The sequence below is a fragment of the Chiloscyllium punctatum genome, chromosome 32 (genome assembly GCF_047496795.1).
Source record: "Chiloscyllium punctatum isolate Juve2018m chromosome 32, sChiPun1.3, whole genome shotgun sequence".
In the NCBI taxonomy this organism is placed as follows: domain Eukaryota; kingdom Metazoa; phylum Chordata; class Chondrichthyes; order Orectolobiformes; family Hemiscylliidae; genus Chiloscyllium; species Chiloscyllium punctatum.
In genome coordinates this window covers 17,192,544-17,210,071 of record NC_092770.1, presented here as the reverse complement: position 1 = coordinate 17,210,071, position 17,528 = coordinate 17,192,544, and the positions used below count along the sequence as shown (strand labels likewise).

At 42.1% G+C, this 17,528-nt stretch overlaps 1 protein-coding gene across 1 annotated transcript in view; it reads right to left on the bottom strand.

Moving 5' to 3' along the window:
* LOC140457930 (EF-hand calcium-binding domain-containing protein 4B-like) overlaps positions 1–17,528 on the bottom strand; it is a 100,601-nt gene that overhangs the window by 29,458 nt on the left and 53,615 nt on the right. The window contains exons 6-10 of the mRNA XM_072551767.1: positions 14,403–14,493; positions 14,177–14,269; positions 9,913–10,100; positions 4,859–4,930; positions 3,584–3,638 (exon numbers count right to left, since the gene is read on the bottom strand). Of these exons, the coding sequence (XP_072407868.1) occupies positions 3,584–3,638; positions 4,859–4,930; positions 9,913–10,100; positions 14,177–14,269; positions 14,403–14,493 (499 nt within the window). The remainder of the gene's footprint in view (positions 1–3,583; positions 3,639–4,858; positions 4,931–9,912; positions 10,101–14,176; positions 14,270–14,402; positions 14,494–17,528) is intronic.

The window sequence follows — 17,528 nt, the reverse complement described above, 5'->3', positions numbered from 1 at the left end:
ATAATAGTAGTGTTGTCCCAGTCGAATTCATGTTGCTTGTCATCTGCGTGTGTGGCTGCTAAGGATAGCTGGTGGTGTCGTTTCGTGGCTAGTTGGTGTTCATGGATGCGGATCGTTAGCTGTCTTCCTGTTTGTCCTATGCAGTGTTTTGTGCAGTCCTTGCATGGGACTTTGTTCACTACATTGGTTTTGCTCAATGGATCTGCATCCATGAACACCAATTCGCCACGAAACGACATGACCAGCTATCCTTAGTAGCCACACACGCAGATGACAAGCAACATGAGTTCGACTGGGACAACACTACTATTATAGGACAAGCCAAACAGAGAACAGCCAGGGAATTCCTAGGGGCATGGCACTCATCCACAGATTCTATCAACAAGCACATCAACCTGGACCCAATATACCGACCACTGCAGCGGACAGCTGGAACTGACAACCGGAAGGGGCAGAGAAAAACCACTACAAATGCCGGAGGAAACATCACAGAAGCGCTTCACAGGAGGGTCCCAAGCACTGAGGATGTCACCTAGACAGGGGATGAAACGTCTGCAACACAAATTCCCAGCTCAGCGAACAGAACCACAACAGTAAAGGACACTGAAAGGAAAAAGACAATGGGCTGAATCTTACCAATTTATTGGCTAAGTGACAGTTGCATTGGGTTTTTTGGAAGGCTTTTTGGTGAGCTTTCTTTTACCAAATTTTTCTTATTAACCTCCTGTCTGCCCCTATCATTATCAACTTTCAGCGGGATGTTATTCATGCCCCCCTACACATGAACAGCATAGAGGTCGAACGAGTGGAGAGTGTCAAGCTCCTGGGGGTGATCATCCACATCCAGCCTTTCTTGGACTCTTCATGTGGACACATTGGTTACAAAGGCCCAACAATGTCTCTTCTTCCTCAGGCAGCTGAGGAAATTTGGCATGACAGCGAAGATCCTTGCCAACTTTTATAGGTGCGCCATCAAGAGCATTCTGTCTGGATGTATCACTCCCTGGTTTGGCAACTGTACAATTCAAGATCGGAGATGGTTACAGAGAGTGGTGGACAATCACAAAGGCCAACCTCCCATCTATAGAATCCATCTATCAGGCCCGCTGTCAAGGAAAGGCCGCCAGCTTTCTCAAAGATCCATCCCACCCTGGCAATGTTTTTCTACAACCCTTACCATCAGGGAGAAGGTACAGAAGCCTGAACACACACACCAGCCGGTTTCAAAACAGTTTCTAACCTACTGTTGTTAGAATATTGAATGGACTCACAAACTCCTAGCATTTGCCTGTACCTGTGTTTTTGTTTTTACCGCTGTTTACCTATTATTTACTATCTATGCTACTTAATTCTGTGATCTGCCTGTATTGCTCACAAGACAAAGCTCTTCACTGTGCCTCGGTACACGTGACAATAAATTCAATTCAATTCAATTCAATCATACCTGTTGGCTGGTTTTACCTCCATCAACTCACATGCTCTTCCCAGAACAACCTGTCACTGCGGAGATATCCCAGAATTGACTGGCATCCCAGGCACTGGTACCATCTTTAAAATGCCATTATCCATGGATCCTGCCTTTTTCACCAGACATGGCTGACAGGGCATATCGCTGCCCCACATTACGGGCAGGAACCTGACCCTCAGCTGGACAGGGTAATGGTGCATGGGGAGGGATTCCTCATTCCCCCTGAAGCCAGCAGTGGAGGCCAAAACATCAGACCGTGCCAGCCTGGTCCGAGGGTGCCACCCAGACCATTGAGGTCTGGAAGAACACCAGCACTGGAGGAAGAAGGTGTATGATCTCCTCCAATCCACCACCGTAAGTCTTCTCTCTGCTCCCTCGCACTCATTCTACCTCTGCTATTGTAACCACCCCCCCACCAAAAACGCATTTCTCTCACTATTGCTCACAACATCTTCCCTCACTCACTGTCACGCATCCCAACACCCTGATACCACTAACCCTGCATGTCCTCGGTGCTGCGTACTCTCACTCGGGACACATCCCCATCTGCACCAAAACTAACAGGTGTACCACTACCCTCATCTCCTTTAACATCTGCCTTGCTCCCATTCCAGGAGGAAAGCAGCCCCTAATAAGACAGAAGGAGTCATGGTGGGTAAGGTTCCCCCTGACATTTAGCTCTTTACATTTCAAGTGGAAGGCATTCTGTCTACGTTGTCCCCAGTGGCTGACTGACAGTTTCAAGCCCTTGAAACTATCTCCTTTGACTGCTGGCAACCATGACAAGTTTCCGGATTTTGTGTATGTATTAAATACAGCAGTCTGTGAGCTTAGTAGCTCTGGCTAAGGGGGTGAAGCAGAAGAAAGGCAAGGCAAGGTAGGGATGTAGGCTCAGTGTGAGCGAATGCTAAGGGTACAAGCAAATTGGCCAGAGGTAGCCATGAGTTGGGTGTGTGTACCTGATGCACAGTGTCCTTGCCGCAACATTACAATGATAGTTGCTAAGGTGAAGCACTGAAGTGTAGAACATGCAATGGAGATGTGCCATGAGGGTTTTTAGAGGTTGGTACATGTAAGATGCAAACATCTATGGACAGGGGCTGCATGTGGCCGTGCCTATAGAGCGGACCTGAGATATTGGTAAAAACAATGACTGCAGATGCTGGAAACCAGATTCTGGATTAGTGGTGCTGGAAGAGCACAGCAGTTCAGGCAGCATCCAAGTAGCTTCGAAATCGACGTTTCGGGCAAAAGCCCTTCTATTGGTGTCATGCGGTCAGCAGCAGAAATGGTTATGTGACTGACTAAGAGCTACAATTAAGCATGCTGGGAATATTGGTCAAGCTAGTTTGCACTCTGACCTCAGTTAAAACTGCGACCAGGATATGTTGTGACTTGAGATCTCAAGATCAACTTTTGTAATTAAGCGCCCTGAAGTTATCTTCAGAGGGGACATAGAATTGAGGCAAGATCTACACTAAGAGCAAAGTTGGCCACTTCATTCGAATTGGGGTTGTATTGTTTTAAGCCAAACTTACAGAGTTAGAGTTATATGTGAATTAAGTTAAAGGTAAAGTGAGGTTAAATGAAGTGAGTTAGAATTGAAATTAAGTTAGACCAAGTAAGAAGTAAAAGTTGCAACGAATGTAAGTTTTACATTGAGTATTGGAACTTAAAGAGTTAAAGAAGGGTTTGTTTAATTAAAGTGTGAGTCAGCTCCCTGTCATTTATCTGTCACACGGGGTGAAAGGTTTGAGTACTCCTTTCAGGTAACATTGGTGCCCAGTGTCCCACAGGAAGAATCAAGCAAGGAGCAAGCTAAAGCCGCCAGGAGCCTGCTCTCACTTGCATGTTGAGAACTCGTCATGTCTAGCTTGCGCAGTGCATTTGGTACAGTCGGAAGCAGATTATTAATGAGGTCAGTTGTGCTGTCATTGAGGCATTTAACAATTTACAATCCTTCTTAATGGGCAACTCACCTTGCTACTCAGCAGATGCACAGAAGAAGCAGTAACATGAAGATAGGCCTCCCTACACTTCTTGCCTGTTTCTGTCACAAATCCTGCCATAGTCTAGGCCACTCAGATCCGTATTAGATTTCAGTCAATGACTCACCTGAAAACCCATCAGGGACATATCCCGTTCCTCTTGAAGATGTTTATTCATTTCCCTGCAGAATAGTTGCATGTAAGTCCAAGAAACAAAATGTTACTCAAAGCTATGAGGACAAATCCAATATTCAATCTGAAACTTGAACTGTACTTATGGGAATAAATACATTGTGATTCCCAACCATTTGTTGTCATATATCCTGTAAATTAATTAGGTTTACATGTGGTGACATCTTGCACATTTCTTGACTCTGTTCATTACCCAAATTACACAAATGGATTGATATTTTAGATGATTCTAGCAAATGCTTAGATGCTTCAACTGCTGCTTGCAGATGTTTTGTGGACATTTCTGAGTTCCACAGATTAACAACTGCCACAGCTTCTTTTTTTGTGTTTTGTCCAGTCATAGGTGGTTCCACCAAGCCCTTTTAAGATTTGTGTTTTCATCTTCGATGCACACAAAAATAGTAGTTTCAATACATCACAATAGATGTTAAACAAGAATGAGTCTAAGTGGAAAATTGGCACCACTGACATTAACATGACCAATAATATGACAAAGTAATGTGTGAAAGAATTGCCTGTCTGTAAGTATTAAGGTTTCTCCAATGTTGGAACCAGAATAGTGAGAGATTGAGAGATTGAAAGGACCTCAAATTGGATTGCTACACCTAACATGTCACTACACGTATACACAGGTCTAGCAGCATCAGTTCAAAGTCACTGGATTCAAAGCATAAACTGTGCTTTCTCTCCACAGATGATGCCAGACCTGTTGAGTTTCTGCAGCGATTCCCTTTTTTGTTTCAGATCTTCAGCATCCACAGGTCTTTGATTTAGTTTATGGAGACTACATTTCAGAGCTGCAGTTGCATGCAAAACAAATTTTAAAATGAGTGCCATTGCCATGGAAAATACATATCTACCAATCAGAGTCCATTTGCCAACCAATCAACACTCTCCTCTTCTACACTTTAAAAAGGTTGTTCTGCTTTCACTTTGGCATTCTTGCGAATCATCCTTATGAGTGGAAGGCTTTGACAAAATGTGCCTTTTCTCAGCAATAACAATACTTCTAAACAACTACTGTATCACAGTATTAATTAAAAACTATATATATCTTATCCTTTACACAGCACTCAAACCTCTTGTGGCCAAGTTACAAATAGTTAGGCAGCTTCCCGTAAATTGTTGATTTTCACCCTGTGGTCTCAAGACTTTATAAACTACAATTTATGATCACGGTTTAATATTGGAGTCAGTATCGATTTCTTACCTGAGGAGATCTAACTGTTTACAGAGGCTCAACTTCTCTCTCTCCAGACCCTCAGTCACTCGATATAGCTCCCTGAGGAAAATACATCATTCAGCTATATTAATAAACAGCTTCAAATACTAAATTACATCTCAATAGGTGTTTTACCTCTTCTTCAATTTAAAATTGCAGCCTTCCATTCTTTATTTTCAATCAAAAAACACCAGGACTAGATGAGGATATTGAAGAAAGTATTGCTGAAAATGATAAAGTCATTGGCCAGAATCTTTCAATACTCCTGACAACAGATCATAACCCCAAATTACTGATGGACATATCGTACTTTTAAACAAAACATGTGTTATTTTAAAGAAGACTCTCAAAATAAGAATGGGTGATAATGTGAATCCTGAAAATGGAATTGACTGAGCACCAAAGGCCACAGTGTGAACCCGTGCAATGTCAGACCTGCACAATGTGAACGAAACTTCAAATAATGACACTTAAAACAAAGGGATTGAAGACAAAAACTGACTGTTATATCCCAGACTGTGGACTTGAGCCAAAACGCTCTAACATAAAAACACAAAGTGCTGGCACTACTCAGCAGGTCTGGCAACATTTGTGGAGAGTGAAACAGAGTTACCATTTCAAGGTCAATATGGCTTTGATTTCAGGTCTCCAATACTTTGTTTTTATTTGTGTTTTACCCTCTCAGGTTTACTCAAGAATACGCAACAATTGAAAAATCCCTAGCCCTCATCTCAATATATTGTTGGGCTGATGTGTTAGTGCACACTGATGTACTGTGAAGGTCACAGCTTTAGGCCAGCCATTACGTTTACATGCATTGCAGGTAAAGAAAGGCTGTCTCTTGCTCTGAGTACTGTGTCAAGCAGGGCAGCAAATCATCACAAAAGAAACAAGGCAAATTTGTGAGCTAACTTTCAGAATCTTGAAATCAACTGTGGGCAGCACGGTGGCACAGTGGTTAACACAGCTGCTTCACACTGCTAGAGACCCAAGTTCAATTCCCGCCTCAGGCAACTCTCTGTGTGGATTTGTACATTCTCCCCGTGTCTGTGTGGGTTTCCTCCGGGTGCTCCGGTTTCCTCTCACAATCCAAAAATGTACAGGTTAGGTGAATTGGCCATGCTAAATTGCCCATAGTGTTAGGTGAAGGGGTAAATGTAGGGGAATGGGTCTGGGTGGGTTGCACTTCAATGGGTTGGTGTGGACTTGTTGAGTTGAAGGGCCTGTTTCCACACTGTAAGTAATCTAATCTAAAACTGCTTCGCTACCAATCACCAGTATGATCCTAACAAACAGGAATTAGGTTCCGCCAGCTATCTCTCGTGGAACCTAGAGACTGATCTGTTTTACCATTTAACTAATATCTTTTTAAACAATTCACATTTGAAATTTGTTTGTGTATAGCACCTTATTATTGTATCAGTGAGTTTGGCTGAGCTATAGGAAACAGTGTGGTGATTGATTTTCTGATTGAAGGAAGTGAGGTTTCTCTCAGGGTCAGCAGCCTTACTGGACACACATTAACAATTTAGGCTTTGGTGGATAGATCATGGTTTCAAAACCTGTGGGTGACACAATGTTGGAGGTACTTTAAGCAGCAAGGAGGACAATGAAAGGATTCAATAAGTCAGAGACAGACTGATGAGAAGGTTGGACATGTGGTAGATGACATTTAATGCAGTGATGTGCAAGAAGTCCTACATTTTGCTAGAATGATGAGGAGAGACAATACCAAATAAAGGATACAATTCGAAAAGAGGTACTGAAGCTGAAGGACCTCCACTACACTTCCAACATTTTCTGGACAGAGACAATTAAAACTAGGAGTTCACTTGTATAGTTCAGGTTAACACCAGGAACACTGACGCACTGGAGAAACCTTTATGTTCCTGCTGCCTGCACTGCTCAGTCTATGAAGGGGAAATTTGAAAATTAAGTGGGGAATCATCATCTTGACATTCAGATCAAGTATATGAAAGGAAAGCTAAAGGAAGGAATTATGGCCCAGATTTACTGAACCACTGTCACATTCTCTCTCTTCTTTCAGCATGTGCAATCCACTTGATCAAAATACTGTCGTAAGCCATTGAACAATGTCAATGTCATATGTATTATTAGTTAAGAATAAACAGGGTCTTGACTGATTAATTATCTTGAACACAAATAGAGAAGGGCTGTTGGTTTGTAGGTAGCAGGTTGAGATGTGTAACGGCACATTCTGTAATTAAACTAACTAGCAAGGAAAGGATTTGTGCACAATACATTGTTTGCTCATTTGGGATTCCTTTAATAAACAATAAGTAAAAGATAAGCCAAAAACAAATTCTCGTGATGATGCTGCTCCTTTAACAAAGTTATGTTGTCCTTGGTTTTTTCAAAAGTGTTGAACAAGGCAGAGTTGCCGAGACATCTGGCTTGGATGGGTTTTAGGGTCAATTTGATTATAGCTAACAGATACTGCCTTAGGAAAAATGCTTTCAAGTTTTAAAAAAAACTTGTACAATGAAGGGGGAGAGGCCATTTCTCCCAGCTCAGCTTTTCTCTGGTTTGGTTTGGGCTTTAGCAGTGTGTCTGTTCAGAGAAAGCAGTCAGTTCTTTGAGGCTGCTGGTCAAAGAAACAGCTAAATGCAAGGTGTTGTTCCATGCAGAATCTCTCTGCCATCTCTCTCTGTCTCTCTCTCTCTCTCTCCTGCAAAATCCTGTGTTTGATTTTACCCTTTTTTGCCAAGGGGTGTTTATGGGGATCGTTGCAAGTGTTTGGAACAGCATCATTAAGTTTGGATAGGCTAAGTTATTCAATACTCTGTTCTCTTTTGTTTGTGTTTCATTTGGTAATCTTGCAAATAAATTCTGATTTGATAAAACTAAGTAGTTTGACCAGCTGCATCCCTCTTGGAATATCCACTGTACACCTGCGTAAAACAACCAGCAAAGTTAGGATCCAGGCTATTTACTTGAAATGTTTTGAGGGGCTTTGGCCTGGTCCATAACATCACAAAGCTCTGTCCGAGACCTTACACTTCAGCCTATCCTCACTTTGTTTTGTTTTAGATGCATTAACCACTAAAACATTCAAATCCCTGGTTTACATTTATCCTGTCCTATCCATTCAGAACTGGACATATTTCTACCACTATCTCCTTTGTTGAAACCTCCACTTATGTTTTCCTATTTATTTCAGTGTTATTGTGTTGCTTTGTGACAGAACCTGTACTATTCCCACTTCATTGCTCCAACATCCTTCCAACAGCGTGGAACCCAAGACTATATGGTCTCCAAATACAGTCTTACTCAGGTTTTAGACAGATTCAACATTACATTTTGACTTTTAAATTCTATACCTCTTGTCATTAAACCCAGGAATCCATTAAGCTTTTAACATCGTAATCACTTGAAACATCGCTTTTAATAGTGATGCACTTGTTCCCCAAATCTCTCTGCATTTCCCACATGCATTTAATATTTCACCCCAAACTTATCACCTAACATTTACTGATATTGAGTTCCATCCGCCAGGGTGGCACAGTGGCTCAGTAGTTCTTACCACAGCACCAGAGACCTGGGTTCGATTCCAGCCTTGAGTGACTGTCTATGTGGAGTTTACACATTCTCCCTGTGTCCACGTGGATTTCCCCTGGGTGCCATGGTTTCCTCCCATAGTTCAAAGATGTGCAGGTCAGATGGATTGGCCAGGGAAAGATGCCTATAGTGTCCAGGGACGTATAGGCTAGGGTGGAATAACCACGGGAAATACAGGGTTATATGGATGGAGTGGGTCTGGGTGTGATGTTCTTTGAAGGGTTGGTGTGGATTCAATGGGTTGAATGGCCTGCTTCCACACTATAGGAATTCTATAATTTTGCCATTCTTCTAACCTATGAACAATCCCCATATCTAATTTTGGTCCTTAGAATTATTTACATTGTCTCTTGTTTTGATATTATCTGGACATTTCTCCCTTTGATTTTTAAAGCATGGAGAGAAACCAGAATTTGTGAGACATCAGTACATGCCTCTACATTTTTGGACAAGCTGTCCTTAATTTTGACTCTACTTTCCTTGTTTTCAATTTACTTATTATTCCAATGGCAACATTTACCTTACTCTTCGTCCCTAGATCATTTCCAGTCGTCTCTTGAGTGGCAAGCTGCTAAAAGCTTCTGGAAGTCCCTATAAATATCATCTGCAACATTTTATCGATCAATTCCTCAAAGAGCTCCATCAATTATATCAAGCAAGAATGGAATAAAAGTGCAGCAAGGTGGCTCAATGGTTAGCACTGCTGCCTCATAGCGCCAGCGACCTGGGTTTGATTCCAGCCTCAGGTGACTGTCTGTGTGGAGTTTGCACATTCTCCCCGTGTCTGCGTGCGTCCCTTCCGGGTACTCCGGTTTCCTCCCACAATCCAATGATGTGGAGGTTAGGTGAACTGGCCATGCTAAATTGCCCATACTGTTCATGGATGTGTAGGTTAGGTAAATTAGTCATGAGAAATGTAGAGTAATAGGGCAGGGGAATGGGTCTGGGTGGTATACTCTTCAGAGGTATTCTATGATGATTAAAAGTCCTTTATCAACCAACATTAAGCATTTTCACAACCAGACTTGCAGTGCCTCTCTAAGATGGGCAGTTGAGAAAGATCAAATTAAACTTTTGACTGAGCTTGACAGTGAAATAGCAATGTGTGTAACACCCTCCCAAAATTACTTCAACTGCATCTACATTCTTAACTGGGTTTGGAACTTCTTGACCTTGCTATAACAATGAAGGATATATTCTCTCAAAAGATAATATTGGATTTTGCACAAGGACCTCTTAGGATATAAAGCTACAAAGAATATATTAAATCAGTTGAGTTCCATGGAATCGCATAATTAAGGTAATACAAACTGAAAAATGGTGTTTACTGCACAGTGACCAAATAACTGAATGATTAAAGCACATGTTAATATTCATAATTCTAACTATCTGGAGCATAGGTTCCTCCGTTTTAACTTTACAGTGTAAGACTGATCCTCGTAGTTATTGCTGCAGGAACTTACATTTCTCTTTCTTCGTGCTGTTGAGATGTCTCTTCCTCCAGTACCTGCATTTGACGGTGAACACCCAGCAGGTCATTATTCACTTTCTGGAGATGTTTCTCCAACTCATCATTCATCTGTCGTAGCCTCTGGTTCTCTAGCTTTGACTCTTGTTTCTCACTCAGCAGCTCGACACACCGTCTCTCCAGCTGAGATGGGTCCACATGAAGAAATAATGAGACTGAGGTGGCCATTTTCGCTGGACTCTTGACATGTGAGCCCAGGGTTAATCTAATACCGCCTTACTTTCACACACACTGCAACTCCAGCCTTACTAACATCAAGCACGCCTAAAAAATAAAGTAAAACTTTGTTTGCAGAACACTGAAGTGAACTGCTAACTGATTTCTTTAGTATGCTATAAGTGGACCTGCAGCTGTATGGGGTGGGTGCTAGTACAGCCACATCTCAAGTACTATGTACAGTTTTGATCTCCTTACTTGAGAAGAGATGTAGTGGCACTGGAGGGGATGCAAAGAGGTTCACTAGGTTGATTCTGGAATTGAGAGGGTTGCTTTATGAGGAGCGATAGGGCAAACTGGGACTGTACTCATTGGAATTTAGAAGAATTTAAAAAACATATAATATTATGACGGGAATAGATAAGACAGAATCATGGAGGTTTCTTTCATTGGCAGGTGAAACTAGAACAAGGGAATATAGCCTCAAAATCAGGGAGGGCAGATTTCGGACTGAATTGAGGAGGAGAACTTGTTCACCAAAAGGGTTGTGAATCTGTGGGATTCCCTGCCTAGTGAAGGAGTTAAGGCTACCTCATGGAATGTTTTTAAGGCAAAGTTAGATAGATTTTTGAACAGTAAAGGAATTAAGGGTTATGGTGAATGGGCGAGTAAACGGAGCTGGGTTTAAGCAAAGGTCAGCCATGTTATTATTGAATGGGGGAGCAGACATGACAGGCCAAGTAGCCTACTCCTGCTCCTGGTTCTCGAGTACAATCTCAAAGAATAAATACTGTGATAAATAAAGGGACATAGGCTCTCATTTGGAATATACAACATTTCTCACAATGAAACAGACCTAACCCCAAAGATTTCAGCCTCCCGCCTAACATGTGCACTCATGGTCGACATTACATTTTTAACTTAATATATGTCTATACTTGAACAGGATCATCTATGAATTTTACAAGGTTCAAGTGACAGGGCATGTTGTGGCACAGCTCAATATACTTTGAAGTCAAATGGAATTTATTTTTCCCTCTTGCACTAACCTTTTCCTTGAGAAACACTCAATAAAAATTGACTTGGGAAAGAACTGAGAACATCATAAGTATATTTTTTGCAAGTTGTTCCCAGTATGTGGGTGTTGCTGACTGGGACAACACTAATTGCACACCCAATTACCCTTGAGAAGGTGATGGTGAGGTGACTTCCTGAACTACTGCAGGCCTTGGGGTGTAGGGTAAACCCTTGGGGTTGTTAGGAAGGGAATGCAAAGCTTTTGACCCAGTGACAGCAAGGAACTACTCTGGAGCAAAAGGTCCCTGTACCTTCAAATTTTAGCAACTGAAGTAAAAACAAATTTCCAAGCTAAACATTTTCATCAAGCATTTTGATTTTGCTGGTAAAGGCTGGAGTGGATACAGATACATTCATATGTTTGAATAAACAAAATACAGAACAACCTCAATTATCTGAATGAGACAGGCGGGGAGTGTTTTGTTTGGATAACTGATTGTTCAGATAATTGATTGTTTGGATAATGGATAATGTTTTTATGGGACCTTGAGATCTTGTTCGGACAATCCAAAATTCGTATAATTGATGTTCAGCCGACTGAGGTTGTTCTGTACACCTAACTGTGGCTAGAGAAAAGAACTTCTTTCAAGTTAAAAAGAATGTATAAGAGATGGCATTTTTAATATATTACACTTAGCTACTAAGAAATCTGAACAATGGATCTCTCTTTACTACCACTCTGCTCTACTCATTATAGTTTGTCCTTTTCCATTCAATGTTCCTGTCATTTAGTTTCTGTCATATTTAATCTGAGACTATTATAACTCCCTCCAAAATAGCTTCTGAAGAAAATTTCACTATTGCTTCCTTCCTTCGTAATTTATAATTTTGAAGTCCAAAGTGAAGTATTAAACCAAGAATAAACAAAAAACCAGGATGATAATAGGCATCTAGAGAGAAAGTGAGGACTGCAGATGCTGGAGACTAGAGTGGAAAGGTGTGATGCTAGAAAAGCACAGCAGGTCAGGGAGCACCCAAGGAACAGGAGAATCAACATTTCAGGCATAAGCCCTTCAGCAGGTACGTGTTAATAGGCATCTACCAACATTGTGAGGAATACTGTGTAGCTAAAGTAGTGATGGATATTAACTCTGAAGATTTTTGCTTTTCTTCAACTAAAGTCGAGGCTGCCATCTCACAAGAGATAATTGTGTATCTTCGATATAAAATAATGAGTTATTAAGAACTATGTAACAAACATATTTCCTGTTTCATCAAGATTAAGCCGATCTTCTGCATAAAACATTATCAAGGGTTTAGACCAATGAAGGATTGGTAGCAATGAATCTACCCAAGCTGTCCCAGGCTGTATCCAATACTATAAGATCCTGACAGCGCCAGGATCCTCTGTCTCTTATAAGTGTGATTTGTACAAGTTCCCAACGTTTAAGAACAGTGGGAAGAGAGACCTGCAGCAACAGCAGGCCTGTACATTTTGGGCAGCTGTGGGGAAGCAACCAGAGCCTGTCAATAGAGAGAGAGTGCCACAACAATTACACAAATATTAGCCAATCAAAGGCAATCTGCAGGGACTCCTTAAGGGTCAAGCATATCTAAATAACCTCAATGAACTTTCTCATGGTGTCACTGATAAGGACCACCCTGTAGTAAATTGTGTGTGTGTGTATATGTGTGTGTGTGTGTGTGTGTGTGGTGGTGGGGGGGTGGGGGGGGGAGGTGGAGGTGGAGGTGGTGAGATCCAATCTCGGAAAAGTCAACACCATTCTCTTGCAAAGAAAGATTTTCAAACTGGAGGGAAGCTACCAAATGTGGATGTTAAGAGAAATTTAGTGGTCACGTACAAATTGCACCAAGTACTAGTGGGACAAATTGGAATCAAAAAGGTGAAAAATAAATATTGGTCTAAACCTCAAGGATCTTCAAATATAATGGATGGATGCTTCAGTTATATATCAGCATCTCTCATAAGTGTGTTTGATTATGCACCACACCTTCAGGAAGAGGTAGTGGAACGTTACCAGGCTATAAGGGTTAAGTCTTGAAGAAAGTTAACATATTGATTATATTTCCTTCAGTTTAAGTGATTGGGAGCAGACATGATAAAGGTGTTTATAATAATGAAGGACTTTATAAGCTCATAAGAATTAAGACCATAAGAAATTGGAGGATGAGCAGGCCATTCGGCCCCTCAAAACTGCCCCATGGAGTCTTTGTCCTGCCTGTCACCAATAACCCTCAACTTCCTTGTGAATCATAAAAGTATCTAATTGCTTGAATATATTAAACAACTGCTCTCCGGGGAAGAGAATTCCTAACACTAATGACTCTCAGAGAAGAAATTCCTCCTCATCTCTATCTTAAAAGTGAGACCAACCCTCTATTTTTAAACTGTGCCCTCGAGTTCCAGATTAGTTGGGCGGCATGATGGCTCAGTGGTTAGCACTGTTGCCTCACAGTACCAGGGACCCAGGTTCAATTCCTACCTCCTACCTCCAAACTCTGTGTGGAGTTTGCACATTCTCCCTGTGTCTGCGTGGGTTTCCTCAGAGTGCTCTGACTTCCTCCCACAGTCCAAAGATGTGCAGGTCAGGTGAATTGGCCATGTTAAATTGCCAATAGTGTTAGGTGCATTAGTCAGAGGTAAATATAAGATGGAGGAATGGGTCTGGGTGGGTTGCTGTTTGGAGGAGTCAGTGTGGACTTGTTGGGCCATAGGACCTGTTTCCATACTGTAGGGTATCTAATCTAATTATCCTACAATCCTCTCAACATCTACCCTGTCAAGCTTTCTAACGCCTCACCACCCACCCTGACTGGCAGGATCTTGTACAATCCGATGAGATCATCCCTTGTTCTCTTAACATCCAATGGGTTTCGTGAGAAAAGATTGAGTGAAGACAACAGAGAGGAGGTTTAGTACGATGGTGGGGGATCTGTGGAACAAGGAGATATAATATCAAAGCAAGGCTATACTGCAGTCACATCAGAAACTGCACCCAGTTTACCCTGTTTTGCTTTTGAATAAGTTCCTCCTGCTGTTGCTCTTTAACACTCAGCACGTATTCCAGTTCTTGGCATCGTGACCTCGAATCTGAATTCTGGACAAATGAAAGAGAGACAAGCCCCATGTATAAAATCAATTAGAATGTCTATAACACCCTTTTGAAATTAATATATAAATCTGTATTTGAAATCATTCAAACTTCACGATTTTTAATAAAAAGTTCTTACTTTCTGAAACATTTTATCTTCTTCACTTTTTATTTGTTGCTCCATTTCATTATAAAGATGTTTTATTTCTTCACTGTATTCTGCTGCTTTTCTGCAAATAACCAATAAATTCACCTGCGTTATCATTTCTGAACTTCGCTGTAAATGAAACAAGTGTAAATCAAGTTGAACAGCCGGCCACTTCCCTGAATTCTCACAGTCAGATCCAGTGAGCTAAGGATCAAACATATCAAACAAGTGGAAAGTCCGAATTATACAAAATTCTCAAACTCCATTTCTCAATTCCCTTTGTCAAAGTTCCCATTGGAATTTTCACAACTTAGTTTCAACCTCAAAACTCTTACCAAACACTCTGGTCAAATGCTGGGGAGCGCAGGAGAGTTGAGTTTGTGTAGATTATCACATTAAGAAAGGTTGTTCTGACCTTGCTTAAGGTTTTTTCGATAATGGACTGCACAATCTAGCTGAGATTAGTAAGTGCGGGACACAGTACAACAAGGTGACAGCTGACTACAGAGATTAACCCGATAGAAATAGGAGAAACAGAAACACTTCACATCTTATAGTTTTGAATGTCAGGGCTGAGAAATCTGATCACATCAGCTCAGGGAAGTTTCTGTGGGACAGCGAGAAAACAGAGAGCAGGGTTAGGAGCATGGGGTGGAGCAGGGGCAAAGAAGCAGTTAGGAAGCTGAAGGGGCAGATGGGAAAACCACGGAGGGCAGTGAGGTGGGGCAGAGGATAAAGGAGAATTGATGTCATGTGTTGTTTAGGGAGTTGGACCACTGAAAGTGTCTTCATGTGATTAGCGACTGGGCATAAGTGCGAGGACAGAAGGTAGGATGCTGCAGGTCTAGGGACGAGAGTCTTAAATGGGAGCCCCTTATTCCAAAGTTCTCCCCCTCCCCTGCCCCCAATTTCTAGATTCCATGAAGCGTGAACATCCTCTCAACATCTATCCTGTTAAACCCCCTTCCCTCAGGATCATATATGCCTCAGTAAGATTTCATTTTATCAACGTACGGACATACAAATTAGAACAGGGGTAAACCAGTCAGCTCCTTGAATCTACTCCACCCTTGAATAAGATCATGGCCAATTGAATGTAACCTAAAATTCACACCTCTTGTTGTGGTTCTGTTCGCCGAGCTGGGAATTTGTGTTGCAGACGTTTCATCCCCTGTCTAGGTGACATCCTCAGTGCTTGGGAGCCTCCTGTGAAGCGCTTCTGTAATGTTTCCTCCGGCATTTGTAGTGGTTTGAATCTGCCGCTTCCGGTTGTCAGTTCCAACTGTCCACTGCAGTGGCCGGTATATTGGGTCCAGGTCGATGTGCTTATTGATTGAATCTGTGGATGAGTGCCATGCCTCTAGGAATTCCCTGGCTGTTCTCTGTTTGGCTTGTCCTATAATAGTAGTGTTGTCACAGTCGAATTCATGTTGTTTGTCATCTGCGTGTGTGGTTACTAAGGATAGCTGGTAATGTCGTTTTGTGGCTAGTTGGTGTTCATGGATGTGGACCGTTAGCTGTCTTCCTGTTTGTCCTATGTAGTGCTTTGTGCAGTCCTTGCATGGGATTTTGTACACTACATTGGTTTTGCTCATGCTGGGTATGTCCTTCGTTCTGGTGAGTTGTTGTCGGAGAGTGGCTGTTGGTTTGTGTGCTGTTATGAGTCCTAGTGGTCGCAGTAGTCTGGCTGTCAGTTCGGAAATGCTTTTGATGTATGGTAGTGTGGCTAGTCCTTTGGGTTGTGGCATGTCCTCGTTCCGTTGTCTTTCCCTCAGGCATCTGTTGATGAAATTGCGGGGGTATCGTTTTTTGGCGAATACATTGTATAGGTCTTCTTCTTCCTCTTTTTGCAGTTCTGATGTACTGCACTGTGTTGTGGCCCTTTTGAATAGTGTCTTGATGCAACTTCTTTTGTGTGTTGGGGTGGTTGCTTTCGTAGTTCAGGACTTGGTCTGTGTGTGTGACTTTCCTGTATACCTTTGTGGTGAATTCTTCATTAGGTGTTCTCTGTACCATCCACATCTAGGAATGGGAGTTGGTTGTCCTTTTCTTCCTCTCTAGTGAATTGGATTCCTGTGAGTGTGACGTTGATGATCTGGTGTGTGTTCTCTATTTGTGTGTTTTTAATGATTACAAAAGGTATCATCTACATATCTGACCCAGAGTTTGGGTTGAATTTGTGGTAAGACTGTTTGTTCTAATCTTTGCATTACCGCTTCTGCTATGAGTCCAGAGATGGGTGAGCCCATGGGTGTGCCGTTGATTTGTTCATATATTTGGTTGTTGAATGTGAAGTGTGTTGTAAGGCACAGGTCCAGCAGCACGTGAAATCTCTGTTTCTCTCGCCACAGGTGGTGCCAGAACTGCTGAGTTTCTCCAGCACCTTCTGTTCTTACCCGGAGCAGTGAGAGATTTAGTGGATAGTCAGCCACCTTGCAATTACCTAACACAGAAAGAATTGTGAAGCTTGTATCATCTGAGGGTCATAGATCAGAGGGGGATGGGCTGATGGAATAGTCCATGGGGCATAGATCAGAGGGGGTTGGGCTGATGGAATAGTGTGTGGGGCATAGATCGGGGGGGTTGACGGAACCATCTGAGGGGCATAGCTCCTGTGGTAAAAAGGGTTCATGCAAATATATAAATAAGGGAATCCATGTCATCAGGCGAAGTGATGTAAAATCACATGGTAAGAGCAGATGGTTCTCTTCAGAGATCTTTTGCAAAGTGTTGTCGTGTACATTGTTCCTACTTACCAGTTTGAATGAAGACTTCCAAGAGTCCTGCTACCTTTATCAATCTCATTTCCAGACACAACCAAATCCAAGAAACCAGAAAAATAGAGTTCTAAAGTGGGAGGGGCTCCTGGATCAACTTCAGGGGCTAACACTGACACATTAGATTCCACGGTCAGTCAAAGGGTCACAATCAGAGCCAGGAGCAATAGGGCAGCAGTGTTGAGACAGGCATCTGGAGGCACCAGGGGTGCTATTTGTGTCAAAATAGGAAAGGCAAAAGGGCTAATTCAGAGGCATGTAACTGGATAGATCCCACACATCACTTCTCCCAATTAGACAGCCCCTTCTCACTCAGTTTCCGATTTTCCAGCAGGGTTTC